The sequence below is a fragment of the Harpegnathos saltator genome, unplaced genomic scaffold (genome assembly GCF_003227715.2).
Source record: "Harpegnathos saltator strain DR-91 unplaced genomic scaffold, Hsal_v8.6 scaffold177, whole genome shotgun sequence".
Taxonomy (NCBI): Eukaryota; Metazoa; Arthropoda; class Insecta; order Hymenoptera; family Formicidae; genus Harpegnathos; species Harpegnathos saltator.
In genome coordinates, this window is record NW_020229958.1 from 396,943 (window position 1) to 414,441 (window position 17,499).

The 17,499-nt window shown below is 41.4% G+C and overlaps 1 protein-coding gene across 3 annotated transcripts in view; it reads right to left on the reverse strand.

The window, feature by feature from the left end:
- The window catches only part of Hnf4 (Hepatocyte nuclear factor 4), a 32,335-nt gene extending 15,762 nt beyond the window's left edge, over positions 1-16,573 (reverse strand). The window contains exon 1 of one of the 3 annotated variants that reach the window (XM_011151077.3): positions 16,375-16,573. In XM_011151077.3, coding sequence (XP_011149379.1) covers positions 16,375-16,402 — 28 coding nt within the window. In that variant the 5' untranslated portion in view covers positions 16,403-16,573. Of the gene's footprint in view, positions 1-11,452; positions 12,152-16,374 lie in introns of those variants that run through there. The other 2 variants (XM_011151079.3, XM_011151078.3) reach the window with 2 other exon arrangements.
- Between the last annotated feature and the right edge of the window lie 926 nt (positions 16,574-17,499).

A 17,499-nucleotide genomic window follows, 5' to 3' on the forward strand; every position in this document is an offset into this window, starting at 1 on the left:
AGCTGTTATACATACGGGAAGAATGTATTATCGCTTTTTTCACATATATAGATTCTTTTCAGTTTCATGTTTTCTCGCATAGCATAGAAACGGATTGTTAGTAATAGAGATGTGCGAATCAAGAATTTTTATGTCGAATCGAATCGAATCGAATCTCATTTTTTAAATTCGAATTCGAATCGAATCTATGAAATTTTATTCGAATTCGAATCGAATCGAATGAAATCGAATCAAATTATTAAAAAATTTAGTATGATTATTAAACATGCAAATAATGATGGAAGATTTTAATATGAAAGAGAATATTGACATTGTAATATCATCTTAAAGTAAAATATATATTTAAATATTTAAAGTAATTTATAATTAAGTTATTAATTATAAGTTAAGTTAATTGCAAGTTAAAGGTTCAAACATATAGGCCCAGATGGCCCCTTTTGTAGCTGATGCGCGCAAACGCTAATGTATTTGATTCGAATCTTCGCGATTCGAAATTTTCGAATTATTCGGATTCGAATCATAGGGATTCGGATTCGAATCGAATCGAATTACATTAGATTCGACTCGATTTGAATTCGAATAGTTCGCACATCTCTAGATTCCATTTTGTCAAGAAATGCAGCAGTTTTCACTAAGATGTATAATGCAATCAATAGCGACCTTTAGTTTTGGAGATATAAATAACACGTACGAAACGTTGCAAATTTAAGTGTATTATTTGTATATACAATACATAAACGTGTAATTTGGCTAAAGCTCTCTTTATACGTTTCATGCCGTTTTAAATCTCATTTGACATGTTTAATACGGTTAAATAACGACGTTAAGTAACGACATGATCTGAAAGGAAAGAAAAGGAAAAGAGCTTCACAATCTCAAAATATAATAATACACTTGGATGTGCAATAAAGTTTGTCTCGATATGCTTCTCGGTCATAAAATTCTGCAGCAATTTCGCTTTATAATTCCCCGTGTATTTATTACACACGTACCAATTATTTTGTTACATATATATTTTTTTTATATTTTACTATTCCTTTGCAATAAATCACGCATTCTGCAAATAGAATGCGCACGAAGTTTCACTTTCTCGAGATACTTTGCAGGCATGTTGAGCAAATTGGAGATTCAATTGATTCGCGATTAAGTCTCCACTGGAAGCGAAGGAATTCAAGATCGCCGTGTAATTGGAATATCACATTTCTCAAGTGTAAACCCGTCGTTGCTCGCAACTCGCGGAACCCACGTGTTTGCTTCAGCACGACCGCGCGCGCAATAGCATTGTATTACTACGGCGCTTCCCGAAATAGCTGTGTTATAGCAACAAATTAATCGCGTGTCTGCATGCTCGCGAACTTGGCAATAGTGAAGAAGAAAACGACGACGATGACGACGATGACGACGATGAAGATAAAGATGAAGATAAAGAAGAAAAAGAGGAAAGCGGTAAGTACTATCGGTCACGGTAAACCGACACATACATACGTAATACACGCGCTCATCGGCGAGACATCGCGCAATTCGAACTTTGAAACAGCAACAATGATACAGCACACGATTCGTCGTATATTCGCGATCTGTGATCCGTCAAAGTGTCATTATCGTATACACCAGACAGAACCTACCGCAATGTGAACCAAAGTCTAACGCTTCTTCCGGATTTATGCGCGTGTTGTCGTGTGTGTTGTGCGTACGTGTGTGTGAACGAATGTAATATATGAATGATACGAGCGCACGCTCGATCACGATACACACCTCTCTCGTGATAATGAAAGCATCGCTGGTTTGAGACGACTGCTGATAATGCCCTTTGGTACGCACGATGACCATGACGAGTCATTCGCGATTCAAATCCGCGGATTCGCGGAGGCGCAGTCTCGAAGCTGAGAATCTCGACGATGATTCACAGTCTAAGCACGCCGATGATTAGGACTTGGGACTGATTGAGGTCGATCTTCGCGCTTCTCTCGACAGAAACGAGATAAAACGAGAGTTTCGCGCTCGGGGCTGCTGGATCGCGAATAGATCGCGGTGACTCGCGAGGTCTGCACGGAGTGGGTGCAAATTTCGCGAAACGACGAAGAGGATGCGGCATGTATGACGACAATTGGGTGCCGGAAACGATTATCGCATCGCGAAGAAAAATGCGGCGCCTGTAGTGAATTCGCACCGATTACGTCATACACGTGCGGTTTTCTGTGTCATCCCCGCGTCAGCGGATTAGAAGCCCAACTGCTTCGGGCTGCGGTTGATACGGGAATCTTGGAATGCCCGAGTGACCGTGAAACGAGGAAGTTCTTCATTTTCATCGCAGGTTCCGAATGTACGGCACAATTACCGCGTGGAAACTTAAATTTTTACCTCCTCGTATCACGCACACATGGAAGACTTCTTGAGATCCAATCGCGATCCAATTCGGAAAAGTTATGGGGAAAAATTATGGAAAGTCTAAACATGGCTGAAAAATCTAAACAAGTCAAAAGTGTAATGTCAAAAGTGTAATGTTTCAAACACGTAAATTCAAATAGAAAATCTAAACAGATCTCATTTATTTCCTCCAAATTTTTTCTAGTTTTTATTTCATTTTATATTAGATATTCTATTTTATATTTTATATTCTAATTTTTATTTTATTTTATATTAGAACTGAACAGAACATATGAAGACTTTGAGCATTTACATTTTTCAGTTGTGAATATAATGTATAGAAGATATAAATACTCAAAGCGTTTTAAACATTCTGTAGCTTTCATCTTCCTTTTTATTCAAATTCAGTAATTGATATAAACATGGGACTCTCTATTCGATTTCATAAAAGCGTATTGATTACTCATCAAGATAGAAAATACGAATTTCTGTTTCTCTGTCAATTGTAGTCAGAGAATCCATGTTTGGGAACTTAACCGCTAAGAAAGAAAAACGTGAGTCTCCATATTATTTACATTTATATAGTAGACAGAAAACTTATATTTGGAATAGTAGAAATGAAATTCCCATTTAGTACCGTAGTGGGATAATAATTTTAGATAACAAAGACATTCTGTCCGGAATCAATGCTATATGAGGAAAGATTTTGACGGATTTCCAGTTTAGCCCTTGCCAACGTGCTTTTCACCCTCCGCTCGTTTTCGCGCTGCAAATCGAGCAAGAGTGACAGTGCGTCTCTCGCGAGTGACACTTTCGTCGCATATATATCAGTACATATGTATGTACCGACATATATGTGGAATGCGTAATGAGAGCGAACGCGTTAACGAGCGAGCGAAACGACACGATATCGCTCGCGCGGAGTCAAGGCCCGATCGAGCCGCGATGAAATTTTTCCTAGCTCACACGCTCTAGCGCGAGATTAGACTCGGTGTTAGAGCGTGATATATTTCTAGCGTGTTATAAAATTCAACACGCATACCCACCGACTGTTTCGCGCGCGATGGAACACGTTGCTAGCCGATGTTCGAGCGCAGCGCAACAGGTGAGCGTCTGCTCGCACATCGTATTCGACTTCGAAGAAGCACGTGAGCGCGGCAACGCGAGAAAAACCTGGGTACTTCTCGTTGATCCAGCGAAAACATTTGCGTGTATGCGATCATCCTGCTCGCTTGTCCTTCTCGATTTCGAGGACAGCTCGTTACCGGCTGGGCGTTTGCGCCTGTCGCGCAAAAAGACATGCAGTATTTATTCGAGCCGACCGACCGGCCATCGCTACGCTCATAATTAATGAATTACGCGTTCCTGCGCGTTGTATACTTGCAACGGGAATAACGGGGTCGAGAGGAGGACAGGAGACGAGGCGTGAGTGAAAGAGGAGGGTACACGTCATCCTCTATATGCCGTCGGAATTGGTATAAATCGATATTGCTACGGAGGAAATGTGCGCGTCAGTCTTTACGAGTAAATGATAATGTCGATAATGTATCTTGATCCTCTAGCATGCACTTTTTTTGACTTCTTTCAAGCTGGAGTTTAATCGGATACACGGAAGTCTCAATGTTCTTTGCTGCGATATGTTCGCGACAATGGCGAGGCTGTTTGCGTCAATCACAGAGTTGTCCTATCATTTTTCTAAGAAGCGCCGTCCAAGGTAACTTTGCATCGCAAAGCCGACGTTGTTTGCTTAACATCGCTCGCACAATTTTGTATGTATACGCCTAGGAATGCAGCGTAAATTAACAGAAACAGAGAGGCGAGAGAGAGAGAGAGAGAGGAGGAAGGGGAGAGAGAGAGAGAGAGAGAGACATATGTCGTTCAAGTTAACTTCCCTATGCCTCACTTCGTGAAATCGCAGAGAAAATCATCTGGGATCTGTTGCGTTGCTTCCCAGCTCTGCAGTCTTTTGAAAGAAAATTACAATTGGGTTTTGCAGAAGGATAACGATGCACGGAAGAAAATCGGAAAACTCAGCAAGCGTATTTCTGCGCACGATTAGAAAACACGGTAGAATTGAAGAGAATTTATACGAGACGAAGCTACAATATTTTCTTGTATCTTCACACGAGAAAAAGCTCGGATCGTGTCACTGATTTTTGTTTGTTTGAAGACCAGAAGATTTTTATTTCTTCAGAGGTCGATTTATTTCTTGATTACGAAATTCTACAGGAATTTTTACTATAACGCTTTTTCAGCGTACGATTCATTCCAAATTGAAAGCTCCGATCTTCGTCGAGAAAGGATTCAAGATCGCAGACAAGTGAAACATTTTCTCGCTCAATATCGAGAAAGAGAGAATTCTCCCTCGAGAAACAGCTCGACTTCTTCAACCGCAAGAAATCTGTCGGAATTACGAACCATTTATCGGCTGTCGCAAGACGTCGGGTTTTTGTTTGTGTTGGGTTTTTGCCGGCGAGAAAATAATCCCAGAAATATGTAGTTATAATTATATTAAACAGCACTTAATGTGCATTCTGGCATAACGAAAGGACGCTCTTTCCGTATTTTATATCATGTCAGACGTCACACGTCGCACATCACACGCGAAATTTATAATTCGCATTTTGCTTTTTCATCACCTTACGTGACGCGACAACGAATCGCGCACGTGGAAAACACACGAGTCCTTTCCTGCACGTTGCAAAACGAAGCTCACAGCTGGCCACGTGCCTTTTTTAATCTCTTCCGGTTACGTCGTGTACGCGAGGAAACTCCGTCGAGAAGAAATCTAGAAGTAAATCAACCGTTAGGTGTAGCACGTACAACTCGGAAACCCGAGCGCAACTCGTAACCCCTTCGAAGCGCGACCGCCGTGCGTAATTATCATCTCTCGATGTATTCTCTTTTTCTCCCAATCCACACGCCGCGTGTGCTTTCACTTTAGCCATCGCTTTCGCCGCGCTTATTATGTCGCACGATCCTAGACGACGCCGGAAAACTCTAGTTATCTCTTGTTTCCTAGCTTCCTCCAAAGACGCCGATGTACAATCGTCATCTCCGCGATTTCTTGCCGCTTACCGGAGATTTCTCGGTGCATCCGTTTTGCGGAGCGTTAAGCCCATTTCGGACTATAATATTGAAAATTGAGATAGACAAATAGACAGACGTGCGAAGATTTGACGGCAACTTTACTCACTTTGCACCAAGTAATGCGTAAAGTTTTGTATCCCTTATAAATACTTCATTTCGCCACTCATATTTATCACGTAGAATAACGAAATAAAAATACGCGAGGAAGATCGTCAGAATTCACTGAAAATAATTTGTCAAAATAAAATTTGAGAATAATTCTTTTAGTAAATTTGTCGCTGCGTCAATATGACGAAAAACTTGCACCAATGTATGATACAAATTTTTACGATTTAATGATTAATTATATATTCGCTGCATAGTTCTAATTAAAACATTGTAAAACTTCCGTCAGCAAGTGCCTCACGTCATCAACAAACCATAAAAATCTATCTGGCTGAAGATTGCGAATTGAAGATTGGAAGTTGACCGATTGGCATAAAGCGAGCCAAGATCGCAGCCAATTAATCGGTTGAAAATTGCAATCTAATCTACATAATCATCAGGCTCCAATACCTAGTTTGACACGAACTTTAGAAATTGTTTTCGCGATTCTTTTAACGCGCTCTCGACCGCTTTTACCGTTTTAATACGTTCCGCGTAGCGCGACATTAAAATTACCGGGCCGCTCAGCGGAAAAAGACAGGACCTAATCATCATCATTATCATCATCATCATCTTCGTCTTGCTCTTTTTTGGTTCCTTTTTGCGTACCCTCTTCGTCCCTCGAGATCCGCGAGGAGAGGATCTTCTTCGTCAGGTGGCCAATTTCATCTGCGTGTAAGTTAGTACATACATGCGATGATTGCGACACGCGGTAGTCGTCGCGAGTGTGTCCTATTATATTACGTAAGAAGACTCTCTTCTTCTTTTTCTCTCTCTCTCTCTCTCTCTCGCTCGCGACCAAATAAACTAATGAATTCCACAACTCATGGACGCAAGTCACGGCGTAAAGGAAGGGAAGCCAGTGGTGGTGTCCTTTCTATTTCCTTTATCTTGCACACGCGAGTTCCCCTTCATAAATCGCGTACCGCGCGTTTGTGCGTGTGCGAGCGAGCGCGCGCGCACGTGTGTTACACGCTCGTCATAACGACAACGCGAATCAATTTGCAGGTTATTAATTATTTATGCATGCTCCGTAGCAGTGATGTTTAAAAGCAGCGGCTGACTTAAAGCCGCGCGCGCTCGTCGAGAGACACGAGGCTTTTTACTTTTGTGGGCTTTCAACGGCGCGTGAATATGTCGCGTTTGCCTAAGCTGTTAGCGCGAGCGCGCTGTTTAGCATAGTCAAACATAGTGGCGAGCGTCCGTGCGAGGGACCCAATCTGCGGCAAGAAAAGAGAGACTTAATTACTTGGGCTGATTTTAAGACGCGTCTTCCTGTTGATCGCAACGCGCGAACACCACACGTCGCCCGACCTCTTCCTGTTTGCCCGCCTCGAGAAGGGATTTCGAAACATGCGGATACGTAAATCGGTTAAATCTCAACCGTCATTTATTGTGCCGGTTATACGATTAGTTGTTGGAATCACTTTTGCAAATACTTCGACTAGAAACATATGAACGTTTTTTTTCTGATGTCCGCCTTTTTTCCTCGTGTTGCGCATTATTTGCCATCGATTTAATGAAATTGCCGATTTAATTTAATGAAATTCCACGAGGAAAATGTCGAATTGCGAGGAGGAGTGATCATCGAAAAGGGGATTGGCTGAGCAAAAATGTGACGATTTTTTTCGTTAATCATAAAAACGCTATTAGTTGGTTTTTCACTTTCCACGTCGATGAGTAGAAATTCATCGATTAAGAAAGGTTTCTTCACCAACTTTTATAATTAGCAAACTGACTGCAGCAGACGAGTCAACTTCATAGCTGACGAGCAAAAAAAATCTCTACTTCATGCGTCAGCTGTATGTTAATTTGCATAAATTGTGCTTAATAATAAATTCAATGAATTACCGCATCTGACTGGATAATAAATATGACCAATTAGAGTATTAATTTAGGGTGCATCGGAAACATAAGTCCCCTGTCATTGTTGCGCAGTGAGCGTGATCGATAGGAGCTGGAGCATCCGCCTTCGGGACGAAAAACAATAACCACAGCGAGGCATGTGAGAGCCATCACTGCCGAATGAACAATATGATACGATCGGGAATCGTGATGTGAAAACGATCGTATCATCGACACTTTACATCCGGACGTAGGTTGGACACTTTTCCAAATATACAGGACACTTTTCCAAATCTAGTCCTGTGCCGGACGGACCGCAAAATAAAAGCGTCTGCCTGAACGTCTGACGAGTGTCGTTAAAGGTCGGAGCGGTAAACAACACACTCTACACTGCAATCACGTGTTGCGCGAACTTGGAACAAACAAATGTAACGAACACATCAACGTGTGTTACGATCGTCCGCGGAGACGACGCGGGGATTACGTGCTCTATTCGACATAAAACGAGAAATATGTAATCGGGTTGACTACGCCGAGTGTGCTTTTACTCGGCTTTGTGACAATAATTTGATCTGTCGTAAGTCTTCCGGCCGTCTCGCGACCGGCCGAACTTATCGTTGGGCGCATTCATTAGCCTTCATTAGACCTTGATTTGTCAAATATTTCCACAGATCGAAATTCGAATGTGAATCTGTTCTTTCCTTCCTTTGCCCTCCTTCCTCCATCTCCTTCCCCCCTCACAAGTTGCCAAAAATCGATGGTGAAAATGAGAGTCGCTCGGTGTAGCGCAAATAGAGAGACGACACGACGTCGAGAAACTTCGCTCTTCAGTCCAAGGCGTCATAATCGACATCATAATCTGTACAAGTTTATTCACCTCAATATTTCACCATTTAACTGATACAACGATATATTCACAGTATTATACTTGCATCGAGTATATCGTTGATGAATAGAAAGTTGATTCGTAGAGTCGAGACTAGAACGAAACACGAGATAAGACCGACGTAGGACCGCAAAGGGTTAGCGCCATTAGCCGATGGCAAACGGTCGGCATCAGTAATTCGACACTTTCGTCGCATTTAGTCGATGCCAGCCTTTCCCTTTCCCTTTCACAGCACCTTTTTCACTTATGGAATGAATTTTCACTATTATCTACGCTACTGGCACGCTGATCATGCGCACGCACGTGTCATGGTCTGGCGCAACGCTTCGGGGCACCTATCGCAACATGCAGAACGCACATGCAGTAGCGCATGTTCCGTTAGATCGGCTAGGTTCAGACTTGGAACGCCGAAAGATGGAATGCACACCCTGTGTCTCATGAAGAGCAAACACGGGCCTGATTATCCCGGTCACTTTTTCTCCCTTCACCATATTTTTTACAAGATCTGAGATCACATGTCCCATAATTCAATTCTAATTTTTCACTTATTGATTTCTTAGGATTAAATTTTAACCAAAAAACGAAACTAAAATGCGAAGAAAGCAAAATAAAATATCTCGCGACGAGAGGGCTTTTCGATACGAGGGAAACTTTCCCCTAGGCTCTTCTCACGAATTTTCCAAACGTCTTTCACGACGACGCGTCCGAAAAAGATCTCACAGGCCGCGACCCTTCGATACTTTGGCGAATTGAGGTTGAAAGCTGGGGTACACCAGCTACGCGGATACACTGCTGGCGTGTACACGCATACTTGCAGTGGCTATGCGTCAACGATAACACAGGCCGACGTGTCAACTGGAACGATAAGAGGGGGCTTCTCTCGCGTCGCAGAGATTTTTAATTGCGCGCGACGTTCTCTCGCGCCGAGAGAAGAAGCGCTGCCGCTCTTCAGAGAGACGTAGAACTCGAGAGTTGTTTGTTTCTGCTGCGCCTATTTGCGATTTCTGCATTTGAGATCAAGCAGGTGTACGTTTTGACTTTGAAGAGTGAAGGATGGAAAAACATTAGGTGAAATAAAAAAACGCGCGGTCGAAACGGGTACGTCTTGAAATGCATATCTTAGAAACGGTCGCGTCATTAATCTAAGCGCATCTCTACGTCTGAAAAATGAGAGAACGTAAATGCATCTGAAAGGTGGTTTTTTCAGTTCTTTCAAGAGTTATTCTTTTTTCTTTCGCCACAAAATACGATGTCAAGGTAGCCTCGACGTAGAATTGTGAAGGATTAATTAATCTGAAATAAATGCAACTAATTCAGAAAGACTTTAGCAAGACTTTTCCTTTGATAAAATATTTTTACATACAAAATATATTCGTCTTTGGACGAGAACAAGAAATATATTTATCTAAATAACTACCATTTAAAGCCCATATAATCGGACAGATTAGTATGACATTTCAATGTGTGACTTATATATTTTGCTTTTTTGATTAGAGAACAAGAATATGAATATGCGAAAATTAATAAGAAAGGAACTTTCCTCCAGCCGTTTACTTCTTTCTCTCTTTCTCTCTCCCTCTTTTCCTCAGGAGACGATCAATTATAATTCAATAAATATCCTTTCTCCGTATTGCTCGCGCGCAGGTGACGCTGTAATTTAAAAAGTACAGCGAGTCGCCGCGAGCCGAGCTTAATTAATCCAGAATGTCGTTGCAACCGAGCCTTACCGCTCAGCCGCGCCGCACGCGAATGTGAAATGTCACGCGAAAACGCAAGTCACGTTTAGATTGTAGCACAATTAGATCGAACACAACCCAGCGGCCGTCACGCGCAAAAGCTTCCTTTAGGACGGCCGTTGTTGACGCTTCCAATTGACACCGGAAAGTTTCGAGACTGTTGAGCGTTCGGCGGGAATATTTTCACGTAATGTCGAATAAATACTGAAATTGGAGAGTCCGTTGAAAAAAAAGGAAGAGAGAAAGAAGGCAGCAGTTCGACCCACTTTTTCGAGAATCCCAGGAACGTAGTCCAAGAAATTTAGATTCGAGAGAGAAGGATCTCCTGAATAAGGGATCAATCCGACGATGCAAATTGACTACGTTGAATTCTCAAGGAAGTAAAAATCTCGTACATTTTTGCGTTTCTCGATTAAAAATCCAATCGGGTTAATGTTTGCAACTCAATGGCCTTGCAAATTTCCATTTCCATCCTGTCTCAAGGAATCAAATCATAAGTTTCTTCGATGGAGTTGAACATCGAATGATAAGTATGCAGTATTTTGTTGAAATTTTATAAATATGAGTTAAAAGTAGTTCGCACTTTCGAATAGCCTCTTGATTGATTTTATATGCATTTACTTATTGGTAAATGTACATATTTATGTATATACTTGCATATGAATATACATATATATATATATATATATTTATATTATATATATATATATGTATATATATATATATATACTTGATATATGCCTGATAGTCGCTATCTATGGCGTGGTCTAACAATTGACTCACTTGCTCTATCACTTAGCTCGCTTGATAAATAGATTCCTTTAGTGCATTTAAAGTGGCATCTTCTTCAGTTGCTAGTCATACAGCAAACAGAAATGCGTACATTATCACTTTTCTTCATGCGTCAACGCAGTAAATGTATTATTGAAATAGTTTCTTATTATGCTATAATAAGGAAGAAATCAAAGCTTGGTAGCATGTTTCGACGATAACAGCAGAGCGACATAAATTATAAAAGTGCCAAGCGCATTTTCACATTTCCAGTCACGATGGAAAAATTGCCTCCGTACATAGCGATTAGACACAACCTAATCTTGCGTTCCAACAAAATATCATATCAAGAGATAAATTGGAGTATACAACTATATCGATCATCAAGACCGATCGCCTGAGGCGATGACGAGCCACGTTCGCGTAACTAAAGCGTTTACATTTTGCGCGAAGATGCATCTTTTTTTTCCTCACGGCGAGCGCGCCAGGATTATTATCGCTTGCAATTGGCAAATAATACTCATATCCATCGCTCGCGGATTACGAGACGAGTAAAACGAGATAATGCGACGCGCGTGACGGAGAGGAGTAAAAGGAAGAAAGAGGAGCACACCTGCCAGGCCCATCGCGACGACTGTTCTTTAACCGGTTGGTGGTCTCTCTCCGGTCCCCCTTCGATCTCGACGGATGGACACTCTCCTCGAGGCACTCGATCACTGTCTCGCGACACTGTCTATCAGTTTCTTCGCGTTCGGCCGTTCGTTCCTCGCGATTCGACCGCGAATCGAGAAATCGATACGAGCGAACGCGAGGCGCGCGCTCGAACACGAGCGCGCGCGCGCGCACGCAGAGTCGCTGCTCTTCTCTGCGTCTTTCTCTCTTTCTCTGTCGTAACGATAAGACGACTCCTTTCTTTCTTTCCCCTCAGCTCCTCGGCGGTTCTTTCGTAAGCAGGGATTTACGCGAGACCACGAAAATAACCGGCTTCGCGACGACTCTCAATGATGGCATCTTCGGCTACCTCGGTTGGTTACGAGCGAGACGGACTGTGACGGATCAACTGACGCATAAAATCGAGAGCTATCGATAATGGCGCGGCAACGGAAACGATCGCCAGCGACGACAGCGATAAGGACACCGATAGCGACAGCGATGACGACGACGACGACGACGACGACGACGACGACGACGACGACGACGACGACGACGACGACGACGACGACGACGACGACGACGACGACGACGGCGACGACGACGACGACGGCGACGACGACGACGAAGACGTTAATGACCTTCGCCAGACACTACGGCGGTCCGGTGACGACTGGCAAACAGCTGTAAACGTACACACATTTTGCCGCTGTCGCGACTAGCTGTGGTGGGAGACGAGTCGTGGATATAAGCGCTCGCGATCGCGAGCCGCGCGATTTCACAGGAGAGAGAGAGAGAGAGAGAGAGAGAGAGAGAGAGAGAGAGAGAGGGGGAGAGAGAGAGAGAGAGAGAGAGAGAGAGAGAGAGAGAGAGAGAGAGAGAGAGAGGATACATGTGTGACCCCAAAATCCTAAAATGGTACCGGTGCAATTGGCACCTTAATGATATTTGGTGATGCTGTTTATCGTGATTTTCTCAACTCGCGTCACAATTTCCGTATATCACATCAGCGATTTTCCACGAGGGCGAAACCACGTTTTTCTTTATACAATGAGATACTGTTTTCAGTAGACATTGGGAAACAAATTGGGAAGATACGCACAGATAAGCGTAGGTAACGTCGAGATATCGATATTGCTTTAATAACTGCATAGAAAGAATATTATTGTTTTTTCCATATAAAAATCTTTTCATGTTCTCTAATAGTGCCGTGTTTTCTAAAAGTACAAGAATAGTGTGTGAAGTATAGAGATGAGTTTATTTTGCTAAGAAACATAATAAATATTTGACCAGAAGACTTTAGTTGATAAAATAAAAAGAATAAGAAAGTCTACCAGATATTCGCGTTTTTTGATGTAATAAATTAAGGAAAAATGTCGGCATGCGATTCCCTGATTACAAAATTTTGCGATAATTCTTGCTATAAAATTCTCTCTGTGTTTTGTCGAGATAGACGTCATCTGCAAATTCCAGTATTTCCATCATAATAAAAGAGAACTACAGAAAAAACGGTTTGTCACGAATGCAAAGCAGATGATTCTCTGTCCTTGTCTCGAGAAAAAAAAACGAGGAAAAAACGTATTTTCTTTAAACTGTCCTTCTCTTGATGATGATTGACCAGTTGGGTCAGATAATACATTACATCACGGTGTCTCTCGTAGTTATGAAGGATGCCTGCGAATTGCATCGTCCTTTTCTTTTCTTTCCGCGCGGGCGCCTGCGTAAGCGATGGCTAAAAATACGAGAGTAACGCACTGCGATTACATCGCCGAAAATATTGGTACCCGCGTCTGTCGCACTCGTGCATCATCACAGTGTGAGTATCCGCAGCGTTCAATATAGCGCAATTGGCGTCGATGCCGAGACGACAGCGACTCCACTCCGCTTGCGAAAGGACACATAATAAATTAGCGCGATCCTTCGCAATTGTCGATCAGGTGTTCGCGAGGAAACGAGAGGCTCACACAAGCGACAATTGCCGAGGACAGCTTCTGAGAGACGTTCGCCAGCAGCACATCCTCCAAAATGCTGCATATCGTCAAGCGACAATCTGTACATTCGCAAATTTGAATCTCTATATGGCGAAAATAATAACTTTTCCTAACGCGTCCGTTCACGCGCCATTCAATCGCCGACAATCGGCTTCTCTCCCCCGGGGCCGTTTGCTCATGAATAATAAAACGAATCTGCGTTCAGAGTCTCTCTCTCTCTCTCTCTCTGCCTCTGTCATCCTTCTCGTCGCCCAGCCGGGAGCCATCGGAGTGACGATTGTGACACAAAGAGTGCTGAGATTGCTCGCGCTTTTCGCGCAAACACACGCGAGAAGGAGCGGAGAGCGAAACGGAGCGTGTAACAAAGCTGCCGGGTGGACGCAGCCAGTGACTCAGTTGGCCGATGATAAACCACAACGCGAATGTTCTTATTCCCGTTGGCGGACAATGAGACAGCAATAAGTGATTCATGCCTCCGTTTTCCGTGCTTGTCGCCGACTGTATCACTAGAGTATATCACCGTGCATTCGTGTTGCCTCGTACGCAGCGCCGTTCGCATTGTTCGAAATCTGCGGAAGGCGCGCATGAGAGAGCGAGAACGACAGCGAAAAAAAAAGAGCGTGTGTATTTCACAAAAACGAAGACATTTCTGCGCTTATTTTCAGATATCTTCCATGTCCCTCGCGTATCTTTAAAATTGTCATTGTGCGTGTAATATGAGGTAAGAAAATAATTCATTTAAGGCTTTGTTGATATCCAATCGAAAGTAATTTGTTCATGCACTCTTATCGGTTCCTTATTTAATTATTTCCGATCAAGGTAACCGTTAATTGCTAAACGTGCCAGTACGATACTTTGCAGCGGTCGACAATTTCGCACAACACAATATTTCCTCTATTATCTCCACAATTTCGCATGATATCTCCGTCGAGCGAGTAGTTATCGAGATTATTGGATTCTTCATTAAAAAAATACATATATCAGTATTATATTTATCCTTCCGTATATAAAAAAATAAGAAAGAAAACAATGTCGTGCCTCTGCGTCGCGTTTATAATCTATTACGGCGCTACTCTGACGCGCGAATATAATGCGAAGTAAATGTAATAATATCGGATATCGGAATAAGTCGGAGAGGTAATATCTATTATTCAATTGATATAGGCTGACGTAGTCGCAAACGGTGGAATTCATAATTTGCGAGCGCTCGGTGATCCTTGAATGTTCTCCCGTCGATGTACGACGAAAAGCTTTTGCATACCTCAATATTCACCCCGTAACGCGAAGATAAGATAAACCTTTGCAATGAAGCTTGACAAGCCTCATTGCAAATCAAAATATGGTAAGTTAATGATATTTCAGCGATTCATGGCTGTGCTTTATTGCAGTACAGTCAACAATTTAAATGACACAGAAGAGTCGCGATGTTACATGAATATTCGTTCTTCGTTCTCAACAACGAGACTAACTCTTTAAATACCGACGTATCCTTTTAAAGAAAGATACGGTACATATATCTCTAAAAATAAAAACATTTTAATTGATCTATTTGCTTCGTTTAATAAAGTGCTTTTGAAGCTCTCTAATTATGAATATGTCGGTTTCTCTTGAAAAGAGGGCTAACATTTTATTCACTTTTTCTTGTTCTTCATAATTTTTATAATTTTATAATTTTTTCTTCCGAATTCATTTTTTCTATTCAAACATATAAGCACTATTTAAACCTACTTGACTTTTTAAATAACTCTAAATTTTTAAAATGAAAAATCGAGAATTAAAAGATCTTCTTACAAAAAATTCGTTCATTCCTTCTTAATTCATCTTCTTAATTCATTCTTAATTCTTAATTCATCATCTTAATGCATTCTTAATTCACGATCCGTAGAAATAGTAAAAGCGGATTATATTGTTATATCACGCATATAATACAATACAATATCCGCTTGTCGAAGATATATTCTTTCAATATGTGCATATACATATATTCTTTAAATATGAAGTAAATAAAATTTCACTCGCGGCTGTGACAAGTAGATCGATGATCGTTATTAATTCATGAAACGTCGCGATTTCCGAGCGTAATTTGAACACACAGTCTTCGCACGACTCACTTCACTTTACCGTGCGAATCTTTCTTCTAATTTTAATTGATTAGTATAAGTCATTTATTTATACAATGATGAGTACACGAATTTTTGAAAGAGAAAACATGCCGAGATTCTGAAAATGGAATGTGCTATTACTTAATGTTTGTTACGTAAGATGAGACACACATAACACGAGAGACTATCTTTTGAGACCAAACGTTAAAGCTATTCAAGAGCTTCTGTTGAAAACCGATTATTTAAGATATTACTATTCAAAAAAATGCATGCTTGACACGTTCGTAGCTGGGATAAATTCCGAATTAGATACGCTCTTAGGATATCTTCAGCTAGCGATAACTCATTTCACGGAAACACGTTGTTTTTAACTCTCTGAGTCCTGATTTCTTTCTTTTTAGAAAGTCAGTGTTATCCTAATAGAGTCAACAATTAGTTAGTAATAATTAATCAGTGTTATTCTATCAAGTATCAATAATGTTACGAAAATTTGATCTGGAAAGTCGTTTCAGCAGAAAAAGAAATACAAAATTTTATGAAAAGTTAAAGAAAACTGACGAAAATTCGTCAGCTATCGTCCCTCTTTTAAAGACAAATAAATTATTAAACAGTGGAATATAACGGATTAAAGCGGTTTTGAAAAAGGAATGAAAGAGACAAGTAAAATGGATGATCTTTCGCAAAGTTCTCATTGTTCTAGAGAATTTGGAGATTCCACCGATAGTTCTTATGCTAAGCGAAAATATTCATATATCTCTTGCTATTGTGAGAGATTTAAAGATCCCACTCACCTAATGCGAATAATTCGTCAAAGCACATCGTGAACGCTATTCTTTCTTTAATTTGTTTACTCCACCCTTAATCCGGTTGATATTTCATTGATAAAGGGACGTGGAACAAGAACGCTGCACGCTTCGTTACGCACATTTCATGTTTGTGAGTACCGAAAACTTGCCGAAGCACCTCGGAATCTTGACTGCGAGATGCATAACGATGTGCCGACGCTAGCACTGCCGACAGGTGCAGGTAGTACGAGCGAAAACGGCAAAACTTTGATGTATGCACTAACAAATGCCGAGTACCGACAGGATACCGACTTTCGAGGGTTTATTCATGAGATCGTAGGAACATTAGCGAAGAAGGAGAGAAGAAGGAGGAGAGTGTACGACCATGAGTGGGGAGAAGGACGCATGGGAATTGATAATCTAATCTCCTCAGTGGAGATTTGCGATTCATAGCATATCACTTGCGGCGCTGCAGGAGGGGCGCCTCGGGTTTATCGTACAGGTAAGATTTACGGTAAGCTTCAGCGTTAAAGAAGAAATAAGATCTCGACCTTCAGCTTCTGTATGGAAAAATAAAAGGTGTCGTAAGACTGTGGATCGTTTCTTGCCTTCTTGTTAATCGAACTTTTCTTCAATTCATTGATTATCTGGCGACTGCTCGGCGACTATCCGGTGACTTTTATATGTTTTATCGTTGACATCGCACTAAAATTTTTATTATTCCAAAATATATAACGCATAAAACATATGCAAACGTGATAAAACATCAATCGTTTTATCACTAATATCGCGCTAAAATTTTTATTTTTTCAAACATATAATACGTGCACGGTGGTCAAACATATAAAACGTCAATATGATTGAATCATAAGCTACATCATTATGCGTGATGATTTGTTTCACCAGGGACTACTAGTGATCCTCTGTGAGACATACCTCAAGTTAGGTGACTGGCGTGTCAATCAATATGTCATATGTCAACGTGTACAATCAACATGTCGTTTTCGTGACATCGAAGTATTACGAAGTTAGAAGTAAAATCCTTGTATTGAAGAAAGTTCTGGGACATTTAAGAAGCAAAGTTTTAGAGAAAAACGAGAAGTATATAAAATACTTTCGCGTAAATTTTGT